The sequence below is a fragment of the Aristolochia californica genome, unplaced genomic scaffold (genome assembly GCF_029961685.1).
Source record: "Aristolochia californica isolate CCGP_79_NKW_82.1479 unplaced genomic scaffold, dmAriCali1.0.hap1 SCAF_4, whole genome shotgun sequence".
NCBI classification, from domain to species: Eukaryota; Viridiplantae; Streptophyta; class Magnoliopsida; order Piperales; family Aristolochiaceae; genus Aristolochia; species Aristolochia californica.
In genome coordinates this window covers 42,797,186-42,815,165 of record NW_027182103.1, presented here as the reverse complement: position 1 = coordinate 42,815,165, position 17,980 = coordinate 42,797,186, and the positions used below count along the sequence as shown (strand labels likewise).

Below are 17,980 nucleotides of genomic sequence, written 5' to 3'. Positions count from 1 at the left end.
CAAAGCATTCGTTCAAAATATTTAAAGTGCTTCCAATAGTACCAACCCATCAATTTTATAGTAATTAAATAGTAGAAGTGGGATTTCGACCCAAGCTTTCGTTCATAATATTTAATACTCTTTCAATAATACCTTTACCTCAACTTTGTAATGTAATTAAATAGTAAAAAAAGGGTATTCGTTCATAATATTTAATATTCTTCCAATAGTACCATTACCTCAATTTTGTAGTTGTTAAATAGCAAAAACAGTGGGGGGGGGTTCGATCCTAGCGTTCGTTCATAATATTTAATATTCTTCCTATAGTACCGCTACCTCAACTTTGTAGTAATTAAATAGTAAAAAATGAAAAAAGCTGCCCACATGGCCATACGAACTGCTGCAACCATGGAGGGGCCAAGAACAGTTTATGATGGGGAAGCAGCAACAACAATCCATATTGATCATTCCAACGGTATATACTCACATGCAGACCATAATCAAAATATACAGCTAAAACATGATCCAACATGCTTACTACCCGAAAGGAATGATGAAATGCCATAAAACACGAACCTGTACCTAAAGATCCGCAAGAACGTCTAACAATATGAGACACCACGAACTAGAGAACAAACAATTAATACTCCCATTTCTTCATCTCCATACCCTCAGGAGGACTACCGTCGACCTTTTTAGAGCCCACTTCTTTCCAGTTAGTGGATAAGACAGTTCCATTTGATTCCACCTGCAGATAGAGCAGAGAAAACAAAGTGAAGCCGCATACACAAAATACCAACCGTGCACTCAAATCCTCCAAAACAGTTATCCAGATTACCCTTGCCTCAATAGAGCTTTGCCAATTACTTTATAAGACAGTTATCAATCAAACAAATATTGAAGACATTTTACTTGTGAAATTAGTTCATTTCTCAGGGTGACGCTAGAACCTCAAACAACTTCAGGACACATGAAATAGATTTCAACATAGTAATATGAAGAACTTACAAAAGATTTTTGCATGGCCCTTCTAGTGTCTTCATCAGCATCTTGATATATGCCACGGAATAATTTGTTCAAAGCTGCGTCACCATCTAATTTCTCCTCTTTCTCCTACACAAAACAACTGTTCATAAAGAATCCATTCCAGCAGGAGACGTCTGTTCAGTAAATGTAACAAGAGAATAAAATCGCAAAGGTTTTACCACCCACCTCCTTCGTGACTTGAGCTTCCAGCTTATCCCAATCAACACCTCTCGGTTTTGATGATGGATATAATGGCCTATGTGAGCTCACACCTGCAAAAAATCAACAACACAGCAGCCATTGATGGGAATGTCTTAAATTAGCTTCAAATCTTAATATCTGACGATAACAATCAACTACATGTTTCAACCTGCATTTAGTGAACACATAATTGCCACAAATAGAATGTTTTGAGACATGCAGACATTTAGGAGAAGGCAAAAATTTACCATAGAGAATACTCTAAAAACCACAAATCAATAACAAAACCTTGAATCCCTAGCTTGAAGAGTGAATTCACAAAACCCAGAACAGTTTTTTTCTAAAATTAAGATAGTAAGATGAATTTTATCTACTAAAATATATAAAAATCTCCAAAGCTGACAAAACGAGAAAAGTCACTCCTTAAACCTATCCCCTAGTAGGTTAACTTACCTGATGGTCATACCCTAAGTTGAGCACCATAGGGATCATAGCTAACATGTGGTGTCAAAGCAAACACTTTCTGTGTTTATAATTCTAGAGAAGACAAGTTACTAAAGGGCTACTAAGGAAAAGTGAAAGTGATCATAAAGCTGAAAAGGCTAGCTAATCCGAAGTGAAAACCATTATACAGAACAATTGTGGATGTCAACACATAAGATTGGTGGATTTTTATTATTAGGTAGGGCCCAACCTGGGAATAGACATAAAGTTTGGTAAGCTTAGTATGAAATGGGTTTGTCATGATGCAATAAAAAGTACAAGAAAATCCGTGCTTCATGGAGTTAGTTGCTAAGATATGGAGAGAGATCTAAAGAATATTCTCGACTGTCAAACCAAGAAGTCTCCATAGGGCTATCTCTTAAACAACTCCAGCCAACAGTGACCACCAAGTCCCCTTCCATAAGAAGGCTCAGCTGCTAAACTAGTTCATCCCTCATGAGCAAGCCCGAAGCTCAGAATCTATGGAACCAAAAAGCTCCAAGAAACAAAGATTCTCAGAAAGTTCAAACAGAACAGAGACCAAAAGGATATGACCAGATAAATTATGAAGGACACCTCTCCACACCAGCTGACCAAGAATTAACCATCAAGCTGTATCATCCAGGCCTTAAAGGGAGGCTCCTCTGATGGAGCACCTCTAACCATCTTTGAGATAACCTCTGGCCAGAAGAAAAATGGGAAGAAGAATTCTCTCATCGGCTTCCACATCAATTCCACCCTTCTTCTAGACATGGCATCTTATTTGCATTGCGGAATCAGCTCTCTGCCCTCCTATCTGGGCCTACCTCTTTTTGAAGACCGCCCTCGTAAGCACCTATGGGATCCGGTGCTAGAGCATCTCAGTTGTTGGTTACCTTCATGGAGGGGTCATCTACTATCCAAAGCCGGCAGACTTACTTTCATCAATCCATGCCTTGCTGGAATCCCCAATTAGTTCCTTTCATTCCTCCACTGCCCGATGGCTATCTGTAGGAAAATTGATGGGCTCAGGTGCAACTTCTTATGGAAAGGCTCGGAAACTGGCTTCAAATACCACCTAGTCAAATGAAGTGATATCTGTTTACCAAAGAGCAGAGGTGGCCTTGGCATTTGGCAGACTCATAGCACTAACAAAGCATTCATTATTAAATGGTTATGGAGATTCAATGCAACCCCTAACAGTATATCGAGACCTTGATTGCATATAATCTGAGATGGACCTCACCTTGGTGGATTGCGGGGGGGCAGAAATCAAAATCTCTCTCCCCCCTCTGGCGGACCTTCTTTCCTCTACTCGGTCTTCTTGAGAAAGGATCCAGATTTTTTGTTGGAAATGGTGCGAGCCTCGCCATTTGGTCCCATTGGTGGTGTGATTCCAACCTTTTCAGCACCACCCATGCCCCTCTCCTACAAATCAGTTATCAACCTAATGCCACTGTCACTTCCTTATGGTCTCCACCCCCCCGGCACAATTGGAACCTTTTCCTTCGGCGTAAGCCGATGAGGCTACCATGGCTTCATCCCTACTCAAGCTTCTGCATGACATCACCATTCGTCTCAATACGAAAGAAAAAATCATTTGGCATCTAGAACAGGATGGCAACTTCATTGTGTCTTCTGCCAACCATCTCATCAATGGATGGCTTCCCTCAGCAGAACCTAGCGACACATACTGCATCTGGAAGCTGCCGCCCACCCCCCATCTTCATAGACGGGGCACACTGCCCCCTTCCATTCTCTGCACATTCTGCAATGCTGCAAAAGAGACAACCAACCATCTCCTTCTTCACTGCCAATTCTCTTGGTTGGTCTGGTCTGGCTTCTTCAATCACTTGGGCCTATATTTCTGCCTTCCCAGCGACCTCCTCACTATCACCATGACGGCTTCAAGACCTCTTCTCCCCTCCCTAGGCAGACTATTGATTTCCTCAATAATTGGTCACGCTCCTTGGGCCATATGGAAGGAGCACACCAATCACCGCTTCAACTTCAAATCTAGTCATCCGGAGAAGGTCATTAGCAAGATTATTAGCCAAGTCTTGGCCTGGCTCCATACCAGGAAGGAATTCAGATTCATCAGTGCCTCATTGCGCCTCAACTGGTCAACCATTGCCACCATGACTTGCAGCCGCCATTCGCCAATCAATACTGCCTGGATCCCTCCTCCCATCACCTTCCTTAATCTAAACTTTGGTGGAGGTGCTCAAGGATGCCCTGGCATTGTGGGTTTTGGTGGCATCATCCGGGATGTTGATGGCCGAGCTCTTCTCACTTACTCGGGTCCTAGGGTCCTATGGGGACTGCAGACTCTACAGAAGCTGAACTCTTCGCCCTCTATCATGGCCTCATCCTCTTCCGGTGACATCTTTATAGTCCCCTCATTATTGAAGATGACTCGCTGGTTGTCATTAACTGGTGTTCTATTGTTTCCACCCCCCATGGTGGCATTGGAGTATTCTTAGAAAGATTTGTGATCTTATTCCCCCTTGTAATTATTTTTGGACTCGCACCCTGAAGTCAGCAAACTTGTTTGCTGATTCTCTTGCTAAAAATGGAGCCCTCCTCCAATCCCTGATTGTAGGGGGAGTGCTCCTCTAAGCTCTTGTTTGGTTATCTGTTGTTTGCTAATAAATTATTGCTATACTAAAAAAAGGGATAAATAAGGCAATTGAAAGCAACATCAAAGGCTGAACTCCAACAGCAAATCACTCTAGATATCTAAGGAGAAACAACACTACACGAAAAGTCTGTTGAGTGGGAAAAAGTCCCACATGGAGAAATTTTAAGAAAAATGATTGGTTATAAGGTTTAGTAATAGGCCTCCTAAGTGGCAAGTCATTTTGGGATGGCACCAAGTTCAATGCAACGATCGTATCAGAGCAAGATTTGTGTGTGGGCCAAAGCTTAGTTTGCTCTCCCCTTGTTATTTATGTGTTAAGCTCCATGAGGTGAAACTCCTGTGTGCTCCATTAGGAGTTTGTGCCTACATCTCAAGCCTATTATGCCTAAGCCTAGATATAAGGGGGAGTATTGAGTGGGAAAAATCTTATATTAAGCAAGATGCCTCTAAGTGGCTAGTCATTTTAGGATGGAACTAGGCTCAATCCAACAAAATCAATCAATTATCACATCCTTGCGGTTGTAGAGCCTGCACTTAGGATTATCAATTAGTTGCCCACTTTGAGCTGGTCCATTGGAGGAGTCTTCCAAGAGAAAACAAGTGCTAATGACAAACAAGGATGTCTGACCAGCAGAGAGACCTCTGTCCCAGCTAAATTGTGCCCAATTTAGCAAGGTGAAAGACAAGTCTAGGGATCTAAAATGTATTGGAGAAAACCCTATTTTAACAGACTAGAGTTCCGCATCTCAATCATGTATGCTGCATCAAGTTACACAAAATCTGAAATGTCTCGGTAAAACAAACCAGATATCAATCTGATATAAAATGTCACTAAATTTGAGCCACTTCTTTCTTATTCTGAGCTGATGGGAAGGAGATTCTACTCTAACTAAGATCACTTGCAGTTTTACAAGGAATACTCTGACTGAGATCACCAGCTGTTCTACAGGGAGATTCTAGAAGAAGATTCCTAAGTTGTAATTGCATGGTGTAAGAAAAACAGCTGAAAGGTGGTTTCGTCTTTTTACATTGAATGTAATCTCTAGAATAGATACAAAATTGTTCAGTAGTTTAGGTCTGTCTCTAGTTCAAGTTTGGTGTAATTTGAGTAGGTATATTGAGAGATATAAGGGTTTAAGAGACTTTTAAGAGAATAAGAGCATACTTGTGATTATTCATAACTTGAGTTATAAAGAGGATGGGGGTCAAGCACGACCCCCAAAGAGAATCATTCCAGAACTCTGTCCTTTTTTTTTCCTCTGAATTTCTCACTCTATACTCTTCAAATTTATACTTTTTCATCTACTCGTTTGAGTTTTTGTCTTAATAAAATTCAACATCATTTAAAAAAAAAAAAACTTTTTTCACATGGGTAAAGGGTTCATAGGATCCTCCATGGAAATTTGAAATTTGACCAAGAGTTGCTCAGAATAAATGATCTGATAACTGGCCTACATGCGACTTGTGCACCAAATAGCAAATTCCACAGATAATACCCAAGAGACGGAGGAGATGTCACTACAGCTTCTTGTTGTCAACATGGCATTGTGTATCCTACTAAAAGAGAGTCAAGCAGTGAAATGACTGTTTATGCGCTCACTCTTTATGTCTACATAGTTGCAGGTCAAAATCAAAGACTTTCTTTCCAAATGGTTCAAATCAAAACTCTCAAACAAAAGCGTAAAATATTACAATCGATGAAAGATATACCTGACGATACATTTAATTTTTGGGGAACGGTATTCTCCTTGCAAAATTCCAGCGTCGTCCAGTTAATAGTTTCAGCTTTTGCAAGACGAATCTCTACTTTAGTAGGCAAAACAACATATCTACATTTTTCTGGTATGATCTGGTGCATCACTCAGGGCCGAAGCCCAAATAACGCCAAACAATTCAGCCACCACAATGAAGCATACATGATATATCAGAAAACACTTAATAACATACTTAAGATTGAAACGAGAAAGAAACTAAAAGAAAAACTGGAAACCTAGATAAATTATACACATCTGATTGTCGGCTTGCAGGGAACAGGCAGATCAAGGCCAACAATAAGAAATGAATCCTTGTGTCTTGAAGAAATGACAAATCAATCCTCACATGGTATCAACATTTACTTCCAGACAATTATTTCTTTTCTAAGAAATTGAGAAATTTTACTTCCAGAACTTTTTTCTGACTACATTCTTTAAAGCATTAAACAAATTTTTTAAATTGGAATAAAAAAATTTAGAAAACGAAAGCAGTAAAGTTCTATTTTAGTGCTTTGTTTAGGAAAAATCGTCCCATTACATTACCTTCCCAAATAAGCGCGGTTGAAAAATATATGCTTCCTCTCCTGCGCAACCAATTGAAACACTTAGCTGAAAAGAGCAGATTAAATTGTATGAGAATTCTTTAGGATAATAATTGCATACAGATAAAAAGATCAGAAAACAGATTCAAAATGAAAATATATAAAGAACTCAGTCTAAAAAGGATAACATACAATCTGTTCACCAAATTCAATAGTCACATTGTCAGCTGGCACTCCCTTGGCGAGTACACTAACAACTACTTCATCTGGTTTTTGATAAAACTCATGCCTGCATTATGATTCTCAGTTCATCAAATAAGATGTATAGAACATAGCATACACACACACATAGAGAAAGAGAGAAAGAATGGAAGCATGGGGGAAGCACTTGCACTTTTATGTGCTACTAAAAGAGTTAAATCCCCGTAACCAACTATAGAATAAGGACATCCTATCAAACTAAGGATACCAATTGTCAACAAGAAAGAAGTCTTTGCTCAATCAGTTGCCAATAAAAACAAGTATAATTTACCAGTAGTACCTTAAAATGATTGTGCAGCAGTAGAACATGGATCACCAAACAGTATTAATAAAATAACCACATCCAATCCATCTAAAAACACCACAAGTCCCAACAACCCCTGCACCCCTTTCACACATGGGTCATGTTCGTAACACCAATACAAGGATAGTTTTGACCTTCAGGTGAAAGTCCACCTATCAATGCACAGTCCTAACATACATGTCTAGAGGAAGAATGAAGAAAAAAAAAGGAAAAGAGAGGGAAAACAAAGAACGCCACCTACCAAAAGGAAGGGGAAAAAACAGGAAAGATAACATGAAATATATTAAGAGCAATAATATCAATACTTTGCAGTGTACCTCTTTTTTTTTTTTTTTTTGAAAAGGATGTATATATTAACAAAGAGAATTACAAAGAACCCAGGAGCATATCTCTAACAACAAGAGATTGAAAGGTTGCTCCCGACTAGGCAAACACATCTGCTGCAGAATTAGCAGATCTCGGATTTTGCAGTGCACCTCTTAACTCATACAATCTCAGTTGAAAATTAATCAAATCATAAGATTTCTTAGATTTCTTAACCAACTTTGCAACCAACAGTACATCAACCTCTACATAAGAATGAACAAATATGGAGGTGCACTTTCAAGGTAAATAAATTATTATTCAAAAAATTAATACATCTCAAAACAAAGGCCACAAATACAAATTAGAGAAAAAAAGACAAGACAAAAACCAGGCTTCTGCAAGCAGCACCCTTTTAAGCAAAAGTTCACAGCAGAATTAGTTAATCTTGCAGTATGGGCTGACTTTCTAGAAAGAAGAAAAGCAATGACAAGTTGAATAAAGACTGGATGCTTCAATAAATAATTTAACAAGAAGGAAATGATATTCAAACATGACTAATAAGAATGTTCAGGAAGCTTGTTTACTGTTAATCCTTTATTTTTATTACTGAATTTTCTGCTGCTCGGTTTTATGATGGGCTTCTTGATAGTAAACCTCTTTGCCAACACCTACTCTCATCCCTTCCCCCCCCAAAACATGGTTTCTTTACCATTTTTATTTCCTATCATATGGCAAGATCCACCTTGTAATTGGTCTCCTATGATAATATCTGTACTTTAACTGAAAGTAGCAATGCTTTTATAGCAATTCAAAAACCAAACTTCCCAATAATTCAAAATTTGATTAAAGTTAGGGTAATAAAAGAAAGAAAGAAAACACTCTATCACATAAAAAATATTTTTTGGAAAATCAAATCATCTCCATTTCACAGCCAATTTGTTGTATTCCTTTTTAGGGTTTTAAAATGTCAGTTGGCTAAATCATGACAAACGAAAAATCATTCAGTTGAAGGAAACAAGAAAGGGAAAGAGAAAGCACCTGTACATAAGTTTAGTCAATGTCATAGCCTGATGCAAGATCCCCTGTCCAGTGCTACTTTCCAAGGACTTAGTGGCATCTAATTGAGATTCTACGTTTGGAGGCACATTGCTTGTAACTGATTGTTGGTGTTCATCAGATTCTTCTGCATATACAGTTTGCAATAATTATATCAAAATCATAGTCACGGAGCATCAGGAACCTTTTCATGTTTTACAATGACAACCAATGCTTTCAAGTGCATTAGCATAAGATTAAACACTACAAGGGAATTAGAAGTCTTTGTTCTAATGGACCCACATAATTTATATTGTTTAACCCTAACAGAAGATTGAAAAGAAATCTTTTAATCAAGCAAAGAAAGTAAATCCATCCAATTTACTCTCCCTCACATCCAGTTCTTGACATAGAGGAAGAATGAAGAGATACAAGATTTAGCAAAGGATGCATTGAAGGATGAATACAAGAAGCTTTTTTCAAGAAAGAGTATATTTGAAACAGCAGGTCAGCTTCAAATGGTTGAAAGAAAATGATGCTAACACTGTTTTTTTATAAAATTACTGCCTTCTCAAAAAAACGAATTTACACTAACACAGTTTTTTAATGAAATTATTGCCCTCTCAAAAAAATGATGCTAACACAATGTTCCTTCACACTATGATATCAGCAAATAGGAGGAACAGAAGTTGACTACACTCATTCAAGGGGCTCTTAGTTTAAAAAAAAGACATCGTCAAGGAATTTCTGAGCTTTTTTTCAAAATGTACACAGATGAAATGTCTGCCAAAGCCAGAAAACATGCAGCTCAAGACCATATCAGCAAGTGTGCAAAGTAGCTTGAAAAGCCTTTTTCAATTAAGCCTTTTTCTGACTCCTACCTTTTCCAATTAATAGTTTCAGACGCATTCACTGGCAGCATGTTGTTAGGAGCACCAATGCAGTGGCAGAGAGTTTGGCAAGGGAAGGGGTTAACTGTCAACAACTCGCTTTAGGCATTTCCCTCACTCTCTGATTTTTCTCTTCATTGCTATTTTATGCTTTTTGCCTTTTGTGTTCTTTAGTGTGTTGATGTACGAGTTCCACTTATTGCAGTCTCTTCTCATTTTTTCTCAAATATATACAAGGAGATAGAAGAGGCCATAAAAACTATGCCAACTGATAAATCCCTCGGCCCTGACAGATTGACAACTGAATTTTATCATCAAAGTTGCGATCTAATACGTCAAGACATAACGAATATGTTTGCTGAAAACGAATAAACCGGTAGAAAATGACTCTTTTTGGTTTTAATATTGATAGAAGCAGTCTGGAACAGCTTGCTGCCACGTTAGGCTGTCAAGCTGGGCTTCTTCCGAGTACATATCTTGGGCTTTGACTCTTCATGGGCAGATCAGATAAATCATTGTGAAATCCAGTCATTGAAAGAGTCCACACCAGATTATCCACTTGGAAGGGTGGTCATCTATCTAAAGCTGGAAGACTTACTCTAATTCAATCATATCTTATGGGAATACCAGCATATTTTCTCTCCATCCTAAATTGCCCAATCAGTATAGTAAACAGAATTGACAAGTTAATAAGGAATTTCTTATGAAAGGGAACATTGGAGGGATTCAAGCACCATCTTATTATCTGGAAAGATGTTTGTAAACCAAAATCAGTTGGTGGAAATGGCAACAGACATATTAGGTGGATGAATATTGCTTTTCTTACAAAAATGGTGTTGGCGGCTAAACATGTTTCCCTCTCTACCCTGGTGAACTTTGTTATTCGGAAGTTGGAGGGTAACCGAGATCACTGGTGTTTTGACAAGGAGCATTCTAGGCATCTCTCTCCTATTTGGCTATATGTGTCCCTTACCTTTCACGAAACCAAATCCAATGTTCATATTGTTGCTGGTAATGGCCAAAGGGTTTTATTCTGGAGTGATCTATAGGTATCCAAAGCACCACTGCAAAATAAATTTCCTTGCCTATCCCATCTTGCTATCAACCAGCAAGCTTCTCTTGCTGAAGTTTCAATATTTAGAATGTTGATTGGACAATGATTTTAGAAGGCCACTAAATGAAGCTGAAACAGAAGATAGTAATATGCTCTTGAAATTTGATCAATTATTTCTCAGGACTTAACCAGATAAACTAATCTGGTGGTCCTGCATCAGATGGTAAATTCTCAATATCCTCGTGCTACAAATTGCTCATAACTGATGCTTATTTGTCATTCAAAACGGGTTGCATACAAGCTAAGAAAGTATGGGGGCTATCTGGGATATATAAGGTAAAATGCCTGGTTTGGAGCTTGCGTTATGGCAAAATTCTTATCAAAGAATCTTTATCCAGAAGGGGATCTTCCTTGCCTACTTTATTATGTGACCTATGTGGGCTCGCTGATGAGAATATTGATCACCTTTTCATGCATTGTCCATACTCCTAGACAATATGGTGCTATTTTTTGCAATATGTCGAACTGTCAATATGTTTGCCTTCAATTTATTCTCATCTCATTGAGATCGGTCTGGGTACCTCCTTCCCACAGCTTTGTAAAATAATAATGTGGATATCTGGTTTGAGAGGAATCAGAGAGTTTTTGAAGTCACTCCTTGGCTAAATACCACCTACAGAATCCTTACTAATTTCATGGTTTCTCACACTTGACAAATTTGAAGATATCAGGGGTAGCTCTTAAGATATAGTTGGTCTTCCATCGATCATTGTTGGAAAACAAGTCCAGGGGTATTTTGGTCATTTCACCACTTCGGTAGATTCATCTTTATATGTAATCTTGTTCTACATATTGAATTGTATATTTGGTTTTTATGTAATCATGTTCTACATATTGAATTATATCTAAGGGTCACTCTCCAATCCCTCATTGTAACGGGGCCCTCCTATGTTTGTTGTTTGATACCACCATTTCAAAAAACTGAAATTAAAATTAAAAGCACTGGTCTACTTCAATAGTTCAAAATTTTCAACAGTTGTCGTAGTACTTCCTCCTTTCTGTCAAAATTGGAGTTTAAGATATTGGTTCTAGGTATTTGCTCTTCTCTCACTTAATAAAATCACCCAGTCGTCCTCCGACAATGGCAATTTAGACTCTGCCACCGATGGGCCACTATAAATTAAACTTTGATAGCAACACTTTTGGTTGCCCCGATCCTGTGGTGTTTGGTGGAGTAATACATGATGGTAATGGTCATCTACTTTTCACCTTCGCGGGCCAATTGGAATCTCCAATTCTACCACTGCAGAACTCTCCGGATTGCTCAAAGGGCTTCAGATCTTTCAAAGCCATATTGTGAGACCCCTCTGTATCGAAGGCGACTCTAAAATTGACATTGGCTGGTGTGCAAAGTCAACCCCTCCTCCCTGGCGGCATTGGGATTTTTTTTTTATATATGTAATTTAATTTCTCTTCTGAACTGTAATTGGAAGCACATTCCTAGGTCAGCTAATCATTTGGCAAACACTCAAGCTAAGTTGGGTGTTTCACTCCAACACCTTGTTGTGGAGGAAGGCCCTTTTAGCTAGGTATTGTATTCTTTTTCCCTCTGTTTATAGTTTATACATCTTCATTTCAAAAAATAAAATAAAATCACCCAATTTTTTTTTTTTTGAAATAAGATGTGTAAGTTGTATTAAAAAGAAAAGAGAGATTACAATACCTTGCTAAACAGGGTCTCCTTCCACAACAAGGTGTTGGAGAGAGACGCCTAGTTTAGCCTAGGCATCCGTTAAATGATTAGCAGATCTAGGAATATAATTCCATTTAAAATTTAAAGTAGAAATTAAATTACATATATCGTAAAACATATCCCAATGCCGCCACGAAGGCCGTTCATTATTTGCGCACCAATTGATAACAACTTTTGAGTCACCTTCAATACAAAGGGGCCCAGAAGCACGACTTTTGAAAATCCGAAGTCCGTTAAATAATCCAGTTAATTCAGCAGTTGTAGAATCCTAATTTCCAATTGGCCCGACATAAGAAAAGAGAATAACTCCATTTTCATCGTAAACAACACCACCAAAACCTGTAAGGCCTGGACATCCATACGCGCTACCATCAAAGTTCAATTTAAAATGGCCAATAGGGGGAGGGGACCAAATCACCATACGAGGGGGCCTTGCAGGATGGGACATTCTAGCTACTGTTCGCCAGTTTTCTCGGAAGTTTGACCCTCGAAGATAATTCCTTACGCAATAAAATCCACGAAGTAACTTGACCAATTATTTTTTCAACCAATATTTCTCTAGAAAAAAACTTTAGGTTGAATTTTTTATTATTCCTTTCTTTCCATAATGCCCATATAAGATGCCCCACACAACAAGATATTAATAATTTTCCAAGTTTTGGAAGGCTGGTATTTGTAATTGAGAGAATGGTTGAAGGGAGATTATGAGAGGAACAGAATTGGAGACCGATTTTGTTTAAAAGGCTGGTCCACACGTAAAAGGCATACTCGCAATGTAGAAGGATGTGAGTGATCGTCTCCGTAGAAGTTTGGCAAAAGGAGCCAATTATTGAAAAGAACAATCATCATTTTTTAGTAGTAAGCAAGAAAAACAAGTCTACCTTGACAACGCAAAGAGCTTAAAATAGCCTAAAGTTAAAAGATACAGTCAACGATCTATTTCAACAGTTCACAAGTTAAAACTTTATTTTTCCAAAAGTAACAGAAATAACTTGGGTATATGTAGCTACTCACCTGTAATACGCTCATTACATTCTTTGATTAAGTTGGTGAATCTGGCATCTCCAGGTTTTAAAGCAGCACCAGTTTCAAGAGCACCCTTTGCTGTCTGATATTCTTCAAGCTTCATGCAAGCAGTTCTGCAAGTAGGAATGAGAAGAATGACAAAGCTAATTAGTAGGAAGAATTTTATGAAGGCAAGTAGACATAAAACAAAAATAACAAAAAACACTGACCCCTTGCGCAAGTAAGCTTTAGGCATTGAAGGATCTAACTCAATTGCTCTGTTGGCATCAGCAACAGCCTCTGAAACAAAAATTTCAGTGATTTATCATTTATACAAGTATGAAAAAAAGGCATACATACTTTGTACTTCTCTGCACCAGCACAATGCATTAGGTCCTCACTGTTAAGTCCTTGCTATTGATTTATGAGCTTATCTCTGGTCAAAAAGTTAATTAGTCTGAGTCTTCTCTTATGGGAGTCAATTGTTGGATAATGATTGGGCCACCTTTACTAAGATTTTGAGGTGTAGAGTAGGGCCTCTGCCAACCTCGTATTTTGAATTACCTCTATTCCTTGGATGACTGGCTAAAAACTAGTGGAACCCAGTAATTGAAAAGTTTGAGAAGCATCTGTCTACTTAGAAGGGTAGGGTTCTTATTCTTGCTGGTAAGGCTACTTTGGTCAAGGCAACGTAAGCAAGTATTCCAAAATATTATCATTCTTTTTTGCCATGTCCAGTTAGTGTTTCTTCAAGAATGGAGTCCATTATACATCACTTCCTCTGGAGAGGGACAGCTGATAGGTTCATTATCCTTTAGTGAATCATGAAGAGGCATGTTTGCCAAAGCATCCAGGGGGCTTAGCTATCAATGTCCAACTTATAAATCGAGCACCTTTCAATTAAGTATAATTACTCATATAATTCTTAGTTTCCTGATAATCTCATTGCAGGTATGCTTCTTATATCTAGAAAGCTATCCACGAGCTGAAACACATGTTCCTGAAGGCCATTAGATTGCATGTTAAGCAAGGAGATTCTACCCCGTTCTGGCATGACATGTGGATACATGATAGAACCCTAAGATCTGCTTTTCTGTGCTATAGACAGTTGTTGGGGATCTACAACACTTCTATTGTTTGTTCTTCCAGGAATAGCAGTTGGTGGACGAATTTCAGAAGGAATTCAAGGAATCATGAGGTAGAGGAAGCTGCTGGACTATCTACTCAGCTATGGAAATTCAACAACTCTTCTCAGCTAATTTGGAGATCTATTGTAGCTACTAAGGTAGGTTTTTCAGATTTTTGTTGGACTCAAGGAGCAAGAAGACAGAATCTCTCTTCTCTTTGGAAAACTTTTTATCATCTTCCTCCTCTGTTTGAAAAAGATATAAGGCTCTATATGGGATGTGGTAACAGAATTTGATTTTGGTTTGATTGGTGGACTGATAAGGGGCCTCCCTGTGATAGATACAGCATGTTAAAAAGGTTAAGTATGAACTGTAATGCACTGTTCAGCAAGTCTGGACAGATAATAAATTCTGGAATTTCAATTTTAGAAGAGGTCTGAATGAATTAGAAACTAATCTGGTTTCTAATCTTATTGAAGAGCATAGTTCAGACATATGGAGATAAACAAGACAAAATGATATGGATGAGTGATAATAGTAATTTGTTACCAGTCTCTTCGGCATATAAGTATCCCAGTGGATGGAAAAGCCATGATACTCATCATGATGCAGCTGTTGCTTAGCAGACTTCTGGTCCCTTAAAGGTTCGCTACTTCCTATAGTGTGCACATTTGAAAAAGATCCTAACAGTGGACAACTTGAGAAGACGGTGTAATCAGCTCCACTGTCCACTTTGTCTACTATGCAATGAGATTGATGAAACAGTAAATCACTTATTATTACACTGTACTTATGTGCTTGGAGGATTTGGACTCATGTTCTTGATAAGATTGGAATTCAGTTTTGCATCCCAATGACTCTCATTGGAATGTGCAAAATGAATCATGACCTTAGGTTTCAAAAATTGGGAAGCTTATTATGTCAGTTTGTTTAGCTCATAACCCTTGGGGTATTTGGAAAGAGAGGAATAACAGAAGGTTTAATAGCAAATTCAGACCAGAAATTGAAACCGGTTCAATGATTACAGGACATATCTCCTCTTGGCATCATACTCAATCCGAATCACCATGAGGGACATCTCTCTTCATCATAATTGGAATATCATTGCTCATATGACGGTTCTGCCCCATCCTCCCATAATGATCACCTGGAGTCCACCTCCTATCGGTTATTTTAAACTAAATATTGACGGTAGTTCTTTTGGTAATCTATGTCAAGTAGGAATTGGACGAATTATTCAAGATTCGATAGGCAGTCAACTTCAAACATTTTCAGGACTGCTTAGAATTTCGGATTCTACAAATGCTGAAATGCCTGCTCTTCTTCAAGGTCTTTTGGTTTTTCGGGACAACTTTAATATACCACTCATTATTGAAAGAGATTCAAAAGTGGTTATTAACTAGTGTTCAAGAGTTTCAGACCCTCCTTGGCATCATTGGAGAGTTTTTCATCAAATAATGAAGATTACTTCCTGTATTCAATGTTTTTGGTCTCATGTTCCTAGATCAGCTAATGATATTGCTGTTTCTTTAGCTAAACAAGGAGTTTCCCTACAATCTCTTGTTGTTAGGGGAACTTTCTTTTAGTTTTCTGCCCTCTTTTAATGAAGCATCTTATTCAAAAAAAAAAAAAAAAAAAGAGGAATTTGCTAGACTTCTTTCGATGCTAGAGGTAGGTATAAGTAGAGAGGCTGAGCTGACCACCATGTTTGTTGCTTCCTTTTACTCTCAGGTTCATCCAGTGGGTGTTCAGAGCAAGCTTTTTTCTCACTTAGTAGAGCAATCTAGTCCCGCATAAAGTAAGCATTTCTTGTGGTGTGCTTCTAAAACTTAGACTCTCACAACAGATCAGCTTCTTAAGCATGGTCTTGTTTATCTCCACATATCTGAACTATACTGGATCTAGGACTCTACTATTGAATGATAAAGAAAAGGCGGAAACTCGAGAAAAACATAAAAAGATACAGACGGTCTTACCTGTATAGTTTCTTAACTTAATGTTGGCCTGCGCACGGTCCGCGAAAAGATCAGCCTTCTTAGGGTCCATCTCAAGGGCTTGAGAATAAAGGTCGATGGCCAGCTCGAAGTTGTCATCAACGAAAGCTTCCTTGGCCCTTTTCTCCAGATCAAGATCGACTTTCAACGCCATTGAAGCACACACAAGGACGACGGAAAGGACTTCGGTTTCACTCCACGACGCTCTTAAGGAATTGATGGAGCTTACTTCTTGCCAGGAAGACCTGTCGTTAGAAGACGAAGACAGAAATGACGAACGTCATCACCGCTAGACTGGAAATGTCTAATCAAATTATCACTCAGACCTCAAATTTCTGTTGTTCTAAAAAATAAAAATAAAATAATTAATGTGTCTTTTGATTTGTCATCACTTATTTTTTGGTTATTTGTCTTGTCTTTGTCTAGTATATCTATTAGTGCAAATATGTTTTGGTATCACCTAAGTAGAAAAAGGCTATGGACTATTAAGAGACACCCACGCTCTCTGTAAGCGTCGTATAGTTAGTAAATATAGAAAATTTTCATAGAGATGGCATAAAATTTTCATAGAGCTAACCGGTGTATGCCCTCTTATATTTTTTTTTTTAAGCATATAGTTCTAAGGGCATTGTAGTAATTATAAATACCTTTACACAACTGTAAATATAGCCTCAAGGCATATGGTAGAGTATTTGAACATCTTCTTCTTGGCTCAAATTCATCCATACATATTTCTCTCGTTTCTTCTTCCTTCTTTCCTCTCTCCCAAGAGTTAGAATTCCTCTCTTATCTCATTCCCTTGAGATCTCTTGTATTTATATCTTGTCCCTAGAAATCAACATGGATAAAGAAACAAGTGCATTTATTACTAGTGGACATGGGCATCAGTTGATCCTCTAGATGGGACTGTAATTGTTGAATGTAAGAGGATTTACACAACAAAATATGATGATGATGAGAGTTGAACTCTATAAAGAAAGGTTAGTTGCCAATACCCAGACATAGGGGTGGTATTATATCGAGTTGAGCCCAAACCTGTCAATGTTCGAGTTGGGCTTGATTAAATATTTTGAACTCGAGCTCGAGCTGAGCCCAGTCTCGAGCCTAAAATTATAATCGAGCTCAAGCCTAATAATTTTAATCGAGTTCAAGTTCGAGTTCCAACTCTAACTTACATTTAAAACTTTGCATAAAAACATGTCTCAAATTGGGTATTGGATTCCATGAGCCTTGGAGGTTCATCACTCGAAGTGCCAAGTAAAGGTCCATACACTCGTGACAGGAGAATTTTCACCTTCCAATCATTATAATTGTCTCCATTAAGAGGAATAATATAGGAGGCATCAAAATTTGGAAAAAATAAAGTTTGAACAACGGCAAAATAAACAACAAGCTTACTAAAACATGCGAAGTCAAATATCAAACAAATACATCAACATGTCATTGTAATTTTTACTATGGGGTTAGATTATAACACATAAGTGATTTATATCACTTTATGGTGGGATCAAAATATGTATGAAAACGAAATTTCTAGGCATGTGGGCAACTAATTTTTTTTAAATATTTTTATCTCATCCTGATTAATCACTTAAATATAACATTTACCCTGTGGAGTTAAATTATTATATCTCCATGATTAATCA

The 17,980-nt window shown here is 38.0% G+C and overlaps 1 protein-coding gene across 1 annotated transcript; it reads right to left on the bottom strand.

Annotated features, from left to right (window-relative positions):
- Window positions 1–406: 406 nt before the first annotated feature.
- On the bottom strand, window positions 407–16,617 carry LOC137963571 (protein SGT1 homolog B-like). The gene is made up of 10 exons (XM_068810700.1): window positions 16,317–16,617; window positions 13,444–13,513; window positions 13,223–13,347; window positions 8,515–8,659; window positions 6,798–6,894; window positions 6,607–6,672; window positions 6,020–6,158; window positions 1,192–1,277; window positions 988–1,092; window positions 407–727 (listed from the first exon to the last, which is right to left on the bottom strand). Exons 1-10 carry the CDS (start codon window positions 16,486–16,488, stop codon window positions 620–622), a joined length of 1,113 nt encoding a protein of 370 aa, XP_068666801.1. The 5' UTR covers window positions 16,489–16,617; the 3' UTR covers window positions 407–619.
- Window positions 16,618–17,980: the final 1,363 nt, after the last annotated feature.

Bases quoted from the DNA above. Each gene is read 5' to 3' on its own strand.
- LOC137963571 (XM_068810700.1), bottom strand. From the start codon at position 16,488: ATGGCGTTGAAAGTCGATCTTGATCTGGAGAAAAGGGCCAAGGAAGCT. The intron at 8,660-13,222 runs GTGAGTAGCTAC...CTGTATATGCAG, and splicing joins ATGTAATGAGCGTATTACAG to AAGAATCTGATGAACACCAA. The intron at 6,159-6,606 runs GTAATGTAATGG...GTGATGCACCAG, and splicing joins AACCGCGCTTATTTGGGAAG to ATCATACCAGAAAAATGTAG.